The 18,145-nt window shown below is 34.7% G+C and overlaps 1 protein-coding gene across 1 annotated transcript in view; it reads right to left on the bottom strand.

The window, feature by feature from the left end:
* The window catches only part of LOC141287012 (intermembrane lipid transfer protein VPS13A-like), a 53,483-nt gene extending 35,726 nt beyond the window's left edge, over positions 1-17,757 (bottom strand). The window contains exons 1-16 of the mRNA XM_073819141.1: positions 17,598-17,757; positions 14,959-15,002; positions 14,823-14,865; positions 14,606-14,701; positions 13,317-13,418; positions 13,120-13,229; positions 12,754-12,813; positions 11,426-11,485; positions 11,241-11,321; positions 11,105-11,162; positions 10,884-11,011; positions 10,700-10,806; positions 10,429-10,600; positions 2,830-2,892; positions 861-993; positions 590-684 (exon numbers count right to left, since the gene is read on the bottom strand). Coding sequence (XP_073675242.1) covers positions 590-684; positions 861-993; positions 2,830-2,892; positions 10,429-10,600; positions 10,700-10,806; positions 10,884-11,011; positions 11,105-11,162; positions 11,241-11,321; positions 11,426-11,485; positions 12,754-12,813; positions 13,120-13,229; positions 13,317-13,418; positions 14,606-14,701; positions 14,823-14,865; positions 14,959-15,002; positions 17,598-17,697 — 1,452 coding nt within the window. The 5' untranslated portion in view covers positions 17,698-17,757. The remainder of the gene's footprint in view (positions 1-589; positions 685-860; positions 994-2,829; positions 2,893-10,428; positions 10,601-10,699; positions 10,807-10,883; positions 11,012-11,104; positions 11,163-11,240; positions 11,322-11,425; positions 11,486-12,753; positions 12,814-13,119; positions 13,230-13,316; positions 13,419-14,605; positions 14,702-14,822; positions 14,866-14,958; positions 15,003-17,597) is intronic.
* Positions 17,758-18,145: the final 388 nt, after the last annotated feature.

Here is an 18,145-nt window from a genome sequence, read left to right as displayed (position 1 = left end):
TGAGTAGACATATTACTTATATAGCATTATTTCTTTCACCATGCAGCAAACGTAAAAAAAACTATAGAAAAAAACCTTTTTGGTTAAAATTCTCACTGTCGGTCAACGGTTAAACGGTCAATATGAGCATCCCTAGTTAGAACAGATTTCTATTCAGAATAAATGCTGTTCTTTTTAACATTTTATTTATCAAAGAATCCTAAAAAAGGTTTAAAAAAAAATTTAAGCAGCACAACTGTTTCTAACATTGATAATAAGTCAGCATATTAGATGAATTTCTGAAGGATCATGTGACACTGAAGACTTGGAGTAATGATGCTGAAAATTCAGCTTTGCATCCCATGAATAAATTATATTTTACAGTATATCAAAATAGAAAATTTTAAATTGTAATAATATTTCACAAGATTACTCATTTTTGTTAATAAGAAACATCTTTAAAAAACATTAGAAAATCTTACTGATCCCAAAGTTTTGAACATCAGTGTACATACACATGTATATATTTTTATGCAAGTCAAGTTGGGGAAAAAACTTCCATAAAAGATAAATAGTGGATTTGTATATTTTATGATTGTTTTTTACTAACACTTTTTGGCAGGTTAGGGTTGATAGCTGTCTCGCTGTATCCAATGGCAGCGTACAGTTTGGCTTTCTCCGCTGGGGTCATTAGCTCATCAAAACCTGTGAGATATGAACAGAAGTTCAGCGAATCTATCAGAAACTATTTACAGATTTACATGAATGTGGAATACTTAAATATTACAATGTGATGAAATTACTGTCAGAAAATATCTTTCTGCAGAATTCTAGAGCAAAGATTATCTGTAGGGCTAAACAGATACAGAGCGTGGACAAACCTCCCGTTTTGACATCTTTGGTTTGCGTGCCGCTGTCTCCAGACCAGCCCCACATCCAGCCGAACCAGCCTTGTGACTGTTCTTCCTCCACCTTCACCCCAGGACGGTATATCCTGAGCCCCGCCTTTGAGGCCTACAACACCAGCCACAGAATATGCAAGAGTCAAATGGTGCTTCTCAGTCAGAAACCACAGATTCAAACTTTGCTAGCTTCATACTCTACCAGCTGAGCAACAGGAACACATTTCCAGTGATATGACCCATAGGCCACACTGTATTAAAGGGATAGTTCACCCAAAAATGAAAATTTGATGTTTATCTGCTTACCCCCAATGAATCCAAGATGTAGGTGACTTTGTTTCCTCAGAAAAACACAAACGAAGATTTTTAATGAAAACCGGTGCAGTCTGCCCCCCTTATCATGGACGTGAATGGGCACCAAACCTTTAAAAGTAAACAAAAACATGCACAGACAAATCCAAATTACACCCTGCGGCTCGTGACGATACATTGATGTCTTAAGACATGAAACGATTGGTTTTTGTGAGAAACTGAACAGTATTTATATCATTTTTTTTACCTTTGATACACAGCCACGTCCATCTGTAATGTGCACGAGTTTGGCATCAGTCACGTCTCATGAGCACGCGCTCTGTCGTAGAATACGCAAACGCCGGAAGCGATCTGTCGCATGAATACAACACTCATTGTTTCCACAGTGCACAGAGATTGTGGGTATAGCGGCTATTCAAAATGGTAATTACTTGCGCGTATCCTGATTGTTCAAACCGATTTAAAGCTAAAAGATTACATTTGCTTGCTCAAACTCATCCGGGACTTTTCACTGATTTCCCCTTACCGGCGTTTGCGTATTCTACGCCAGAAGCGCGTACACATGTGACGTGACTGATGCCAAACTCGTGCTCATGACAGATGGACGTGGCTGTGTATCAAAGGTAAAAAATGATATAAATACTGTTCAGTTTCTCACAAAAACCGATCGTTTCGTGTCTTAAGACATCAATGCATCGTCACGAGCCGCAGGGTGTAATTTGGATTTGTCTGTGCATGTTTTTGTTTACTTTTAAAGGTTTGGTGCCCATTCACGTCCATGATAAGGCTGGCAGACTGCACCGGTTTTCATTAAAAATCTTCGTTTGTGTTTTTCTGAGGAAACAAAGTCACCTACATCTTGGATGCATTGGGGGTAAGCAGATAAACATCAAATTTTCATTTTTGGGTGAACTATCCCTTTAAAGGAGAAAAGTTCACTTCCAGAGCAAAAATGTACAGATAATGTACTCACCCCATTGTTATCCAAGATGTTCATGTCTTTCTTTCTTCAGTCGTAAAGAAATGTTTTTTGAGGAAAAAATTTAAGGATTTCTCTCCATATAATGGACTTCTATGGCGCCCCCAAATTTGATTTCCAAAATGCAGTTTAAATGCAGCTTCAAATGGCTCTAAATGATCCCAGCCAAGGAAAAAGGGTCTTATCTAGCAAAACGGTTGGTTATTTTTTTTTTAATTAAAATTCTTACTTTTCAACCTCAAATGTTTGTCTTGTCTAGCTCTGTGTGTGCTCTATGTAGAGATTAAAAAGTATATAAATTGTTGATGTTTTTAGAAAATAACCAACCGTTTTGCTATATAAGACCATTCTTTCCTCGGCTGGGATCATTTAGAGCCCTTTAAAGCTGCATTGAAACTGCATTTTGGAAGTTCAAACTCGGGGGCACCATAGAAGTCCATTATATGGAGAGAAATCCTGAAACGTTTTCCTCAAAAAACATCATTTCTTTACGACTGACGAAAGAAAGACATGAATATCTTGGAGGAGGGGTGAGTAAATTATCTGTACATTTTTGTTCTGGAAGTGAACTTCTCCTTTAAGGATTCAAATGATCTATACATTATTACACGGTCAAATGTGATTGTGTGAGAGAGTGTGAATGTGCCGTCATGTCACCTCCATCTCAGCCTGCTGTCTCGCCATTGTGATGTTGAATATATCCAGGGTTCTTTCAGTCTCCTAAAGGATTAAACAAAAATTAAAAAAGGTTATGTTCACAGAAAAGACAAAAATCTTATTTGGTTCTTCACACATTTCAACATTAATAAAATGTGTTAAAAAAAGGTGTTAGAAATGGATCTGTTCTAATTAGAACACACCTTTTTTGACTAATGTGAACTAAGTGTGTTGCATTTTTTCCATTATGTAAAGGAACACATCATGCATCAGTAGGCAGAGGCTCAGAGTGCATCTCACTCTGCTTTCTAGCTCAATATGGTAACTGGTAAGGACCTGGTTTACTACACACGGAGACAGTGATTACTCAATTTCCAGTGACATGACAACATACAACGTCAATGTACACTGTGGCAGGCAGGACCCATATCCTTTTGATATTATTTTGATAAATGTTAACTGGTGTTCACTACCCGTCTAGCAATATGCGATTATGCTGAAATTTACAGGAAAAAAGAATATTCTAATTCTTCAAATCTTCTATTGTGTGTCATTATATTTACTGAGTTGGTTTGTGGATTTGTTTTGTGCTTCAGAGAAGTCATTTAATTTTTGGTAAGGTAGCATAGTAAGTATTGATGCTGCCTGGTTTTTGCGGTGCATTGTGGGATTTTTTAGGGAGCAAAAGTTTGGGGGTTTCACGATTGAGACAGCCCTTAAAATAGCTGACTCCCTGATCAGTGCCCTGAAAACTAAACTAGGGTGCTAATTTATAACACATCGCTCAGTCTCTTTCAAAACAGCAGCATTATGCTCACCTTGAAGGTGTGTTTTCTATGAATTGCACACTCTTTGTCATTGCTAACACACATGCTGGTATTTTAATAATATAAAAGGAAATGTTTAATTTTGTCTTTATGCAACTCTTGAAAGTTCACAAAGACAGCTGACAAACTCTAAAACAAAACAAACAAAAAAAGAATTATATTTGCTAGTTCACAAAGACAGTTCATATTGAACACAGCCGACAAACTTCATAAAACAAAAAACACAGCCATATTTGCCAGTTCAAAGACAGTAAATAGTGACCACAGCTGACAAACTCCAAAACGAAAACAAACAAAAAAAAAACTGCTAAATTTGCCAAAACAGCTGACAAACTCCAAAACAAAACAAAATAAAAACTATATTTGCCATTTCAAAGACGGCTGACAAACTCCAAAACGAAACAAAAACAAACAAACAAACACATTTGCCAGTTCACAAAGACAGTTTACAGAGACCACAACTGACAAACTCCAAACAAACAAAACAAACCAAAAACACAGCCATATTTGCCAGTTCAAAGACAGTAAATAGTGACCACAGCTGACAAACGCCAAAACAAACAAACCAAAAAAACAGCCATATTGGTCCTTTCACAAAGACAGTTTATATTGACCATAGCTGACAAACTCCAAAACGAAAACAAACAAAAACAAAAAATAAAAACAGCTAAATTTGCCAAAACAGCTGACAAACTCCAAAAAAAAACTATTTTTGTCATTTCAAAGACAGCTGACAAACTCCAAAACGAAACAAAAACAAACAAACAAACACATTTGCCAGTTCACAAAGACAGTTTACAGAGACCACAACTGACAAACTCCAAACAAACAAAACAAACCAAAAACACAGCCATATTTGCCAGTTCAAAGACAGTAAATAGTGACCACAGCTGACAAACGCCAAAACAAACAAACCAAAAAAACAGCCATATTGGTCCTTTCACAAAGACAGTTTATATTGACCATAGCTGACAAACTCCAAAACGAAAACAAACAAAAACAAAAAATAAAAACAGCTAAATTTGCCAAAACAGCTGACAAACTCCAAAAAAAACTATTTTTGTCATTTCAAAGACAGCTGACAAACTCCAAAACAAAATAAAAACAAACAAACAAACACATTTGCCAGTTCACAAAGACAGTTTACAGAGACCACAACTGACAAACTCCAAACAAATCAAAAAACACAGCCATATTTGCCAGTTCAAAGACAGTAAATTGTGACCACAGCTGACAAACGCCAAAACAAACAAACCAAAAAAACAGCCATATTGGTCCCTTCACAAAGACAGTTTATATTGACCATAGCTGACAAACTACAAAACGAAAACAAACAAAACAAACCAAAAAAAAAAAACAGCTAAATTTGCCAAAACAGCTGACAAACTCCAAAAAAAACTATTTTTGTCATTTCAAAGACAGCTGACAAACTCCAAAACAAAATAAAAACAAACAAACAAACACATTTGCCAGTTCACAAAGACAGCTTACAGAGACCACAACTGACAAAGTCCAAACAAATCAAAACAAAACAAAAAACACAGCCATATTTGCCAGTTCAAAGACAGTAAATAGTGACCACAGCTGACAAACTCCAAAACAAACAAACCAAAAAACAGCCATATTGGTCCTTTCACAAAGACAGTTTATATTGACCACAGCTGACAAACTCCAAAACGAAAACAAACAAAACAAACAAAAACAGCTAAATTTGACAAAACAGCTGACAAACTCCAAAAAAACAACTATATTTGTCATTTCAAAGACAGCTGACAAACTCCAAAACAAAACAAAAACAAACAAACACATTTGCCAGTTCACAAAGACAGTTTACAGAGACCACAACTGACAAACTCCAAACAAATCAAAACAAAACAAAAAACACAGCCATATTTGCCAGTTCAAAGACAGTAAATAGTGACCACAGCTGACAAACGCCAAAACAAACAAACCAAAAAACAGCCATATTGGTCCTTTCACAAAGACAGTTTATATTGACCACAGCTGACAAACTCCAAAACGAAAACAAACAAAACAAACCAAAAAAAAAAAACAGCTAAATTTGCCAAAACAGCTGACAAACTCCAAAAAAAACAACTATATTTGTCATTTCAAAGACAGCTGACAAACTCCAAAACAAAACAAAAACAAACAAACACATTTGCCAGTTCACAAAGACAGCTTACAGAGACCACAACTGACAAAGTCCAAACAAATCAAAACAAAACAAAAAACACAGCCATATTTGCCAGTTCAAAGACAGTAAATAGTGACCACAGCTGACAAACTCCAAAACAAACAAACCAAAAAACAGCCATATTGGTCCCTTCACAAAGACAGTTTATATTGACCACAGCTGACAAACTCCAAAACGAAAACAAACAAAAACAGCTAAATTTGACAAAACAGCTGACAAACTCCAAAAAAACAACTATATTTGTCATTTCAAAGACAGCTGACAAACTCCAAAACAAAAACAAAAAACAAACACATTTGCCAGTTCACAAAGACAGCTTACAGAGACCACAACTGACAAAGTCCAAACAAATCAAAACAAAACAAAAAACACAGCCATATTTGCCAGTTCAAAGACAGTAAATAGTGACCACAGCTGACAAACGCCAAAACAAACAAACCAAAAAACAGCCATATTGGTCCCTTCACAAAGACAGTTTATATTGACCATAGCTGACACACTCCAAAACGAAAACAAACAAAACAAACCAAAAAAAAAACAGCTAAATTTGCCAAAACAGCTGACAAACTCCAAAAAAACAACTATATTTGTCATTTCAAAGACAGCTGACAAACTCCAAAACATAACAAAAACAAACAAACACATTTGCCAGTTCACAAAGACAGTTTACAGAGACCACAACTGACAAAGTCCAAACAAATCAAAACAAAACAAAAAACACAGCCATATTTGCCAGTTCAAAGACAGTAAATAGTGACCACAGCTGACAAACTCCAAAACAAACAAACCAGAAAAAAAAACAGCCATATTGGTCCTTTCACAAAGACAGTTTATATTGACCACAGCTGACAAACTCCAAAACGAAAACAAACAAAACAAACAAAAACAGCTAAATTTGACAAAACAGCTGACAAACTCCAAAAAAACAACTATATTTGTCATTTCAAAGACAGCTGACAAACTCCAAAACAAAACAAAAACAAACAAACACATTTGCCAGTTCACAAAGACAGTTTACAGAGACCACAACTGACAAAGTCCAAACAAATCAAAACAAAACAAAAAACACAGCCATATTTGCCAGTTCAAAGACAGTTTATATTGACCACAGCTGACAAACTCCAAAACGAAAACAAACAAAACAAACAAAAACAGCTAAATTTGACAAAACAGCTGACAAACTCCAAAAAAACAACTATATTTGTCATTTCAAAGACAGCTGACAAACTCCAAAACAAAACAAAGACAAACAAACACATTTGCCAGTTCACAAAGACAGTTTATAGAGACCACAACTGACAAACTCCAAACAAATCAAAACAAAACAAAAAACACAGCCATATTTGCCAGTTCAAAGACAGTAAATAGTGACCACAGCTGACAAACGCCAAAACAAACAAACCAAAAAACAGCCATATTGGTCCTTTCACAAAGACAGTTTATATTGACCATAGCTGACACACTCCAAAACGAAAACAAACAAAACAAACCAAAAAAAAACAGCTAAATTTGCCAAAACAGCTGACAAACTCCAAAAAAACAACTATATTTGTCATTTCAAAGACAGCTGACAAACTCCAAAACATAACAAAAACAAACAAACACATTTGCCAGTTCACAAAGACAGTTTACAGAGACCACAACTGACAAAGTCCAAACAAATCAAAACAAAACAAAAAACACAGCCATATTTGCCAGTTCAAAGACAGTAAATAGTGACCACAGCTGACAAACTCCAAAACAAACAAACCAGAAAAAAAAACAGCCATATTGGTCCTTTCACAAAGACAGTTTATATTGACCACAGCTGACAAACTCCAAAACGAAAACAAACAAAACAAACAAAAACAGCTAAATTTGACAAAACAGCTGACAAACTCCAAAAAAACAACTATATTTGTCATTTCAAAGACAGCTGACAAACTCCAAAACAAAACAAAAACAAACAAACACATTTGCCAGTTCACAAAGACAGTTTACAGAGACCACAACTGACAAAGTCCAAACAAATCAAAACAAAACAAAAAACACAGCCATATTTGCCAGTTCAAAGACAGTTTATATTGACCACAGCTGACAAACTCCAAAACGAAAACAAACAAAACAAACAAAAACAGCTAAATTTGACAAAACAGCTGACAAACTCCAAAAAAACAACTATATTTGTCATTTCAAAGACAGCTGACAAACTCCAAAACAAAACAAAAACAAACAAACACATTTGCCAGTTCACAAAGACAGTTTATAGAGACCACAACTGACAAAGTCCAAACAAATCAAAACAAAACAAAAAACACAGCCATATCTGCCAGTTCAAAGACAGTAAATAGTGACCACAGCTGACAAACGCCAAAACAAACAAACCAAAAAACAGCCATATTGGTCCCTTCACAAAGACAGTTTATATTGACCACAGCTGACAAACTCCAAAAAAAAAAAAAAAACTATATTTGCCATTTCAAAGACGGCTGACAAACTCCAAAACAAAACAAAAACAAACAAACAAACACATTTGCCAGTTCACAAAGACAGATTACAGAGACCACAACTGACAAACTCCAAAACAAAAAACACAGCCATATCTGCCAGTTCACAAAGACAGCTGACAAGCTACAAAAACAAACGATTTGCCAGTTCACAAAGAGTTTACAGAGACCACAACTGACAAACTCCAAAACAAACAAACCAAAACAGAACAAATCAAATCAAAAAGAACAGCCATATTTGCCAGTTCACAAAGACAGTTAATGGTGACAAACTTCAAAACAAACTTCAAAATAGGGATGCACCGATACGAATCGGCCGATAATGCTTGCGCGTTTTGTCAGTAAAGCCGGTTCTGTAATCAGCGGTAAATGCCATCAGGTGCGTGATTTCACGTTGAGCCGTATATACTACACACAGCCGTTGTTCACTGACGAGCTGCGCACATTCACACTGATAATGAACATTGATGTGCGCAGCTCGTCGGTAAACAACGGCTGTGTGTAGTATATACGGCTCAACGTGAAATCACGCACCAGATGGCATTTACCGCTGATTACAGAACCGGCTTTACTGACAAAACGCGCAAGTGATCGGCCGATACGGATCGGTGCATCCCTACTTCAAAACCAAACTCTGTTCACAATAGCCCCTTTCACACATACAGTTTTTACTGGTAAAATTTGCATTAACAGATCATGTTTGAAAAAGACCGGTAAATTCAATCCAGCAATTTACTGCTATGAGAAGTTGCAACATTACTAGTAAATTACCGGTAATGTGCTCTGTGTGAACGCAGCACAAGATTACCAGTATGAGCATGTACATGGAATACATTGACATAAGAGATCTACTCTGGGCCAATCATAACATTCTGACGCAATTACACATTTACTACGCACCAGTTCGGTGTGAAGCCATCTAGTATGATGTTTCAAGCCAAAAGCAGCAGCATGAATGTGAACTTTTTTGACACAAAAATAAAACATCAACAAAAACACTTGACTGCGCATACCCCTCCACGTTTACCGGTATTTTACCGGTATATAAACTGTGTAAATGCTGCTTTACCAGTAAAAAGACGGAACATCAGTCCATGTGTTATCAGCGCATTTTTGCATTTATCTTTAAAGGATTAATCCACTGTCAGAACAAAAATTTACAGATAATATACTCACCCCCTTGTCATCTAAGATGTTTGCCTTTCTTTCCTCAGTCGAAAAGAAATTATGTTTTTTGAGGAAAACATTTCAGGATTTCTCTCCATATAATGTGTATGTATGGTGCCCCCCCAAGTTCGAACTTCCAAAGAGCAGTTTAAACGCAGCTTCAAAGGACTCGAAACAATCCCAGGAAGAAGAAGAGTCTTATCTAGCAAAAACAAATCGACAATTCATATATTTTTAATCCTCAAATGCTGGTCTTGTCTCGGCTCTGTGAAGCGATGTAGAATGATTTGGAAGATAGGAGTTTTTTGACATACCCTAACTGTATTGACCCAGATTACACAGACTACGCATGCGCATCACAGAGATGAGACAAGACGACCATTTGAGGTTAAAAAGTATATAAATGGTCAATTTGTTTAAAAAAAATAACCGACCGTTTCACTAGATAAGACCCTTCTTCCTCGTCTGGGATCGTTTAGAGCCCTTTGAAGCTGCATTTAAACTGCATTTTGGAAGTTCAAACTCGTGGGCACCATAGAAGTCCATTATATGGAGAGAAATCCCAAAATGTTTTCCTCAAAAAACATAATTTCTTTACGACTGAAGAAAGAAAGACATGAACATCTTGGATGACAAGGGGGTGAGTAAATTATCTGTAGATTTTTGTTCTGAAAGTGAACTACCTTTTTAAAGTAGCTCTGGTTATTTCACAGCAATTTACTAGCATTACAGAGAAAAGAGAATAATAATGGTTCATAGTGACCTAAGCTGCTAAACTCCAAGACAAAAACAGCCATATGTCTTCACAACAGAAAAAAATAACAGCATATGGGTTTGGAACTAAATGAGAGTGAGTAAATCACAGCAGAATTTCATTGTGTGAACTGTGTCTTTACTGAGAGCATGCTCAGTGCTCACCAACCTCAAGCTCCTTCAGCAGACTCTCTGCAGGCTTCTTACTGATGATTTTGTTCTTATAGAGCTCTCTGTACTTTTTCACATGCTGCCGATGGCGACGGATTTGCTGCCACGACCACATGTGAAGGTGAGGCTTGACATTGACCTCCAAAACACCTGTGATAACATATCGCCACCTACGATAACCACAAATATGAGTAAGCACAAAGCCTTAATTTAATTTAATTTAATAACAAAGAGAATTTGTCAAGACCTCAATCTCCAAATGCACTTACCATTGACGTGCATTAGTGTGTACTGCCACATCTGGACGATACTTCCTGTATGGAAGGTTACGGGTCATCATATCCACCGAGCCCAACAGCTCCAGTATGCTCACGTACTAGAAAACAATCAAAAAGTTAAGCCAAAAATACATAGTGTCAATATTTGGTTCATTGAATATTTCATCTTCCTCACCTGTGGCCGGCTAAGTTCAACAGCCACCTCAGGGAGGTTGACCACTAGATCGACTTTCGGTGAGGAGAAGTCCACATCGGAGCGCGGATTCATGCGCAGCTTGGCATTTGCAGATATTGGACGAAAGACTAAAGCAAAAACACACAAAAACAAAGTTAGTTTGCATTGAAACACTGTTGAATACACACGAAATTTGTGAACAAAATAAAGCAGGGACTTACTGAAATGATAATCCTGAGGGATAGCATTCTGGATGGCTACACTGTGCTTTAGGTATCGCTATTAAAATACATAATACATTAGCACAAACAATGAAAATCTGCAATATCTTTCTGAAATGGTGATCTGAAGACCTACCAGAGCCTCATCAGGGCTGTGGTTGGAGTAGAGCTCTGAATTCACATTCCAATACGCAAACAGATTGTCCAGACGTACAAACTAAATGAAGTAACAAGAAGTATTAGTGAATAATAATAATGGTTAATTTTGCTACTCATACGTGTGAAAATGAAAAAAAAAAAAAAAAAAAAACATGTTTTAACCTTGAAAAACAGCTTGGCTTTCTCATCTAGAAGACATGGGTTCCAATTCTGATCTGTCGTCTGTAAAATTAAACAAAAATGTTATAATACAGACAGTTTTGAGTCTAACTTCTGCCATTTTTTGTAGCAAGAATATTTAACTGTAATATACAGCCTCTCATGGCTTGTTGTTAATCATAGAGTCTATTAGAAATTACACAAAAACATGGCTAGGTCGTATTTCACAATACCAAAATAGAAAAAAAAAACTAAATAGAAAAAATTATATATATATATATATATATATATATATATATATATATATATATATATATAATTAGTCAAAATAATATATTACATGCAAAAATATTAATATATTTATATTAATGTTTACATGTATACAGAAAAACTGTAATTTTAATTTTGTAGTTTATCAGAAATGTATGTACAAACTATGTTAAATATTAATACATTTTAATTAAATTATATATTGTATAAATATTTTTTAATGCAAATTACTTTTTGTTGTTTTATATTATTTATTAATAAATATTATATACTACCGCTCAAAAGTTTGGGATCAGTAAGATTCTAAATGTTTTTTAAAGAAGTCTCTTATGCTCATCAAGGCTGTGTTCATTTGATCAAAAATACTGAAAAAAGTAATATTGGGAAATATTATTACAATGTAAAACAATGTTTTTCTACATTAACATACATTAAAATTTAATTTATATCTGTAATTAAAGTTGAATTTTCAGCATCATTACTCCAGTCTTCAATGTCACATGATCCTTCAAAAATCATTCTAATATACTGATTTATTGTTATTTTTATTTATTTTTTTGGAAACTGATTTTTTTTCAGGATTCTTTGATCAATAAAAGGTTAAAAAGAACAGTGTTTATTTCAAATAGAAAGGTTTTTTGACAATTGACACTACTGTTCAAAAGTTTTGGGTCACTCGGTACATTTTTATTCTTTCTTTTTTTTAAATTAATACCTTTATTTACCAAGGATGTGTTAAATTAATAAAAAGTGATAGCATAGATTCACATTGCTTTGCATCACAGGAATAAATTTTATTTTAAAGTATATTAAAATAAAAAACTTTTTTCAAATAACAAAAAACTATTCACTGCCATTATAAAGACTTTAATATAACTCTGACTGTATTCGTCTGAATGAAGAAAGGCATATACACCTAGGATGGCTTGAGGGTGAATAAATCATAGGACAATTTTCATTTTTGGTTGAACTATCCCTTTAAATATGACTAAGACTTTGTTTCATTGATAATGTCAATAATGTCATAATTTAATCATTTTATTAATTACTTATTGGCATACCTGGAGACTGAGGTTCTGCAGGGACACTCCGAATGAGAGCGGAGCATTGGGATTGGTGACCTGAACACATGGGCAACAGAGAAAGTAAAGGAAAACGTAATTGATAATAATTATACTTCATACATTTTTTTTTCACATTTTGTTATGTTGAACTGCTTTGATGTGGGAAAAAGTAATTTAAAACAGTTTAAGGCAGTACCATGACAAAACATGAAAAACAATTAAGGGGTATGAATACTTTTGCAAGGCACTGTACTCAGTATTAAGGACGTAAACACAAATGAACATATAATAATGTACAGGTTTTAGTATATAAGAGCTACAAGCTGAGGAATTGCATAGAGTGCAAATGTCAAAAGTACTCACATCATCCTCATAGCGGACGTGTATGTTGGAGATCTTCACCTGCAGGTTTTTGATCACCTGCGTAACCAGTTTCTCCACAAACGTGTCCTGCTTCTCTGCCTTTGGATTCTCTGTATACAAGAACACAAACGCAAATTTACAAACTGCATTACCTCTCTCTGTGTACAACCAAAGTGAGCTCAAACGATGGATTGCACCTTTTTCTGCTGCTTTCTGTTTGGTCTCCTCGATCCGCTGCAGCTCCCTCTGCCGAGCTTCCTGTAGCTGCCTCTCCTCCTTATCTGCGTCATACTTTATACCTGCAACAGAGATGAAAAAGTCAAAACTGGCAGAAACAAAATAAATCAGGGATATTTTGTGAGACTTAGCATTAAAATAAACGTCATGTAATGTACATCAATAACTGACACTCTTAATACAACACAAATGCTAATGCTATATTATATCATGAGGAAATATGATTTTCCTTGCCACATTTTTTCCGTTTTTTTAACAGAGCTCTGTAAGGCATTTTGTTTTGTAAAGTTGCTTTGGAACAATATTAACTAAAACTGAACTGAATTGAGAACAGTAATCCAATCAGAATAGATTCTTTTACTCCTAAACACAAAAAGGACCAACCATAAGAGAAAAATGTGATGAAGATTTTGCACTGTTTCTGGCTGTGATTCAAGCACAACGTAATGCTGGTTTTACAGTACAGCAGATGTTGAAGAATCAGATTGAAGAACTTATACTGGACTCAAAAGTGTGTTTGTGCTAAACGGAGATGCATTAATTCGTTCAGAAATACAGTTAAAAACTGTAATATTGATAAATGGTATCATAAATATGAAATGATCATTTATTCACATGATCAAAGCTGAATTTTTTGGAGCATCATTACTCCAGTCTTCAGTGTCACATGATCCTTCAGAAATAATTCTGATGCTGATTTGATGCTCAAGAAGCATTTCCTATTATCATCAATGTAAAAAACATCCTGCTTATTATTGTTATGGAAATTTAAATAAACTACCATTCAAGTTTGGAGTAATTCCCATTAAAATAATAAAACAGTAATAAATAATAATACTTCTATTCAGCAAGGTTATATTGAACTGATCAAAATTGATAGTAAAGACATTTGCGTTACAAAAGATTTCAAATAAATGCTTTTCTATTTAAAGAATCCTGAAAACATTTTCTACGTTGATAATAAGAACCATTATTAATATTTAAGCATTAATAATAAATAAGCAGGAATTCATTATATTAGTATGATTTCTGAAGAATCCTGTGACACTGAAGCCTGGAGTAGTGATGCTGAAAATTCAGCTTTGTATCACGGGAATAAATTACATTTTGAAATATATTCAAATAAAAAACAGTTATTTTAAATAGTAAAAATATTTTTTACATTTTACAGTTTTTACCGCATTTTTGATCAAATTAAATGCAGATGTAGAGACGTCTTTATGCATCTATAGACAAACTCAGCTCTTACTGGCTGTAGGCACGATGAGCAGGTAAACTTCATCTAGCGTGGCCTCCACAGACTGAGTGTACAGATTCTTCCAAGGAATCTTTAACTCCAAACGACCTAACAAGGACAGAAACATTCACTAAATGAGCTCAAATTAGAATTAACACCATTATAGAGCAGACTGGAAAACAAAATAGTAAAATATACGTTAGCATGAAGCACGCAGTTCAACACTTACCTATGTGTCCCGCTCTGACTTTGAAAGGAATGTCCAGTTGACTCTGTTTCAGAAATAAACGTTTTTGTTATTAGATTTCCCGTACAACTAAATAACATTAAAGTGCATGTCTAACATAAAACATAAAGCAACATACCAAGGCATTTTCTTTTATCTCAAGGTTTCTTAATATGGCATCACCTGCAAAAGAAACATTGACACGACACATGGTGCTGAATATTACCAGTCACTGTCTAAAACAATTCATATATCACTGAGCAAATATTTACCTGTTGTATTAAAGGCTACTTATCAGTAAGTCAATAAGCCACATGGCTTATCATAAAACTATACAGGATGAGGGAAGCTTGAACATCCCTGTTTCTTTTTCCTTGTGTTGTTGACGAATTTAGCAATTCACTACAATTAATGAACACAGTGAGGCTATAGCAATAATTCTCAACCCCCTACTCCACACTTTTTTTTTCAAACTGTTTTATTTTTTAAAAAAAAGTGTCTTTTTCCACAAATTTTGTATGTATACAAATTGTGTAATATCCAAGGTACATATTTCCAGTAATTGTGCAGTTAATTCTCATATTGGATTTTCAGAAAGTTTTGGAATATTTGTCCTCTCCCCAAATTTGTCACTACAGAAACACAGTCATAATAATTTAATAAGAAGGGTTATATTGACCTATTAAGCTTTTGCTTACGTCTTCATTGCAAATATATATTTTTTTCTATTTAATTAAAAAGCTTTCAGAGGTAAATCATTAATAATTACAATTTTAACAATATTTCATGTGTGATTTATAAGATTTGCTGTATTTTGAATCCAATTATTTATTTATTTATTTTTTTGTAAAAGGCAAAAAGTTGTTCATACTGATTTCAAACTTAAGTATTAGTTTGAATATACACTGAACCAGAAACTATCATAACATCTTAGTTGATAATTTAGTATACTTTATTTGAATTATTGACTTGTTTTGTTTCAACATTATTGTTGAAATTTAGTGGTTAGGGTTTGGGACAGCTATCTCCCAATTGCAAGTACACACTAAATGATGAATTTATATATATTAACATTAATGATATTTTAAATATTATTATTGTGGGTTTCAACAGATATTAAAAGGATTTTCATAAACATCTAAGCTATGCTTTTTAAATGTGTTTTTGGTTGTGGGACAGCAGTTTGGACCAGTTCTGTATAATGGCCCATATAGTAAAACAATTGAAGTACATAAATTAAATAAAGTTCTTGATGGATACAAAAATATCTTGATTTAGCTTTTTTTTTTTTTTCCTAATATACTTAATTAATTATAAATTATGTCACTCTGTGGTACCCGGGCCCATGGTTAAGAACCACTGGACTTCAAAATGATTTTCAGCTCCATCTATTGATTTTGAACACAGCCAGAAAATTTCACAATGTTGCTTACATATTACATCATCAAAAATTATTTTTCATATCACATTTAAAATACAAGACATGTTTCTACAGGAGGTGATTTTACTAATCAGACCAACTTAAAATTAAGGACTTCAAAAGGTGATGCAGCAGTGAAATTGTAAAAAAAAAAAAAAGAGGAATATTTAATTTTAACCTCTTAATTATTTTCAGAATATAGTGTATAATATAAGTGTTTGGTAACACTTTACATTAAAGTTTGCTAAAACTAGTTACCTAAAAATAACACTTTTAAACAATATATTAATTTAGATAGTGCTAGTTTTGTACTAATACATTATTAAAACCAAAAATGTATCTGTTAATACTATTTAAGATACATAATGCTTCCTTTTTCAATAAAGAAAGCTGAATAAATAGGCTTTTAGTGGATGTATGGTTTGTTAGGATAGGACAATATTTGTTCAAAATACAACTATTTAAAAATCTGCAATCTGAGGGTGCAAAAAAAATCTAAATATTGAGAAAATCGGCTTCAAAGTTGTCCAAATGAAGTTAACAACGCATATCATGAATCAAAAATTAGGTTTTGATACATTTACGGTAGAAAAAGTACAAAATATATTCATGGAACATGATCTTTACTTAATATCCTAATGATTTTTGGCATGAAAATGTATAATTTTGACCCATTTAATGTATTCATGGCTATTGCTACAAATATACCCATGCTACTTAGAACTGCTTTTGTGGTCCAGGGTCACATTATATTCTTGTTTTGAAAAAACTTATCATACGTCTCGTATCAATAAACAGTGAAATGCATTTAAACAATAGCTGCATTCAGTGTCTCAAGAGAGAAAGTAAATCACTTTACAGTCTTATAGAGCTAGCAGCTAATCCAAAAGCAAAAACTGTCTCCTGAATCACTTTTATGATAGTTTTTGGTCAATTTTGTAGCTTGACAGCAATTAACTTCCACTGTAAAAAAAAAAGCAGCTGGACGTTGAGCCACATGGGAGTGAACAGATGACATGACTTTAACGTTACATGTGGGGTTGAACTCCGCTAGTCAAGCTAACATACTAATTCAACCTAACAAATGACTACCCAGTGTAGCTCATCAACACATTTTGCTATATTAAATAACCTATTTCGACCCCCAAATTATGCATGTAGTGGGTTAGCTTTGAGTTAAGGCTTACTGTAAACGCATGTTCAAACCTGTACTCAATGTCAAAGCCTGACTCTCAGATTGCAGCGTAAGGTCGAGTTGCAACGTAAGCAACTACATAATCACTAATGTACACAAACACGTGTGTTGGGGCAAATCAAATAGCAAAGAAGCATTAGGATTTGACACCTGGCACGTTTACCTCCCCATATGCCGAGGCTGAGCTGCGAGCTGTCCAGGTTTACCACATAGTCCCCCAGAAACCTGTTCAGGACATCGACCACCACTGACTCAAACACCATCTTCACGTCCTGTTCACACAACCATCAGCATGCTTTCCTTCGTCTGCGGTTCGTGGACCATCCGACAATATAGTTGTGTTTACTGACTGTCCCGTTTCCTGAAATAAACATCACTGGAAGGGCTGGGAGGTACTACGAGCGCTTCACTGCTCCCCTTGTGCGACACTGCCCTCTGCTGCTGAACATCCTGCGCGACACTGACAGAGACGACAAGACCTCCGCAGAACGTCGACGTGGATCACGTGTGCCTTCTGAGCCAATCACGTAACGGCTTGCTGCGTTTTACCCACTGTAGAGAACATTATATAGATTAGTGGATTTACCACTGTGTGCGTAGGTAAATGAAAGTGGTGTACCGTGTATAGGTAATCGCAGCTATCGCAAAATGTGATTAATTTATGTCGTTAAATTAATGTGTCAAGTCAAACTTGCACAGGCAGTGATAAAA

Source organism: Garra rufa, chromosome 15 (assembly GCF_049309525.1).
Source record: "Garra rufa chromosome 15, GarRuf1.0, whole genome shotgun sequence".
Classification (NCBI taxonomy): domain Eukaryota; kingdom Metazoa; phylum Chordata; class Actinopteri; order Cypriniformes; family Cyprinidae; genus Garra; species Garra rufa.
This window is presented reverse-complemented; position numbering and strand designations above follow the sequence as displayed.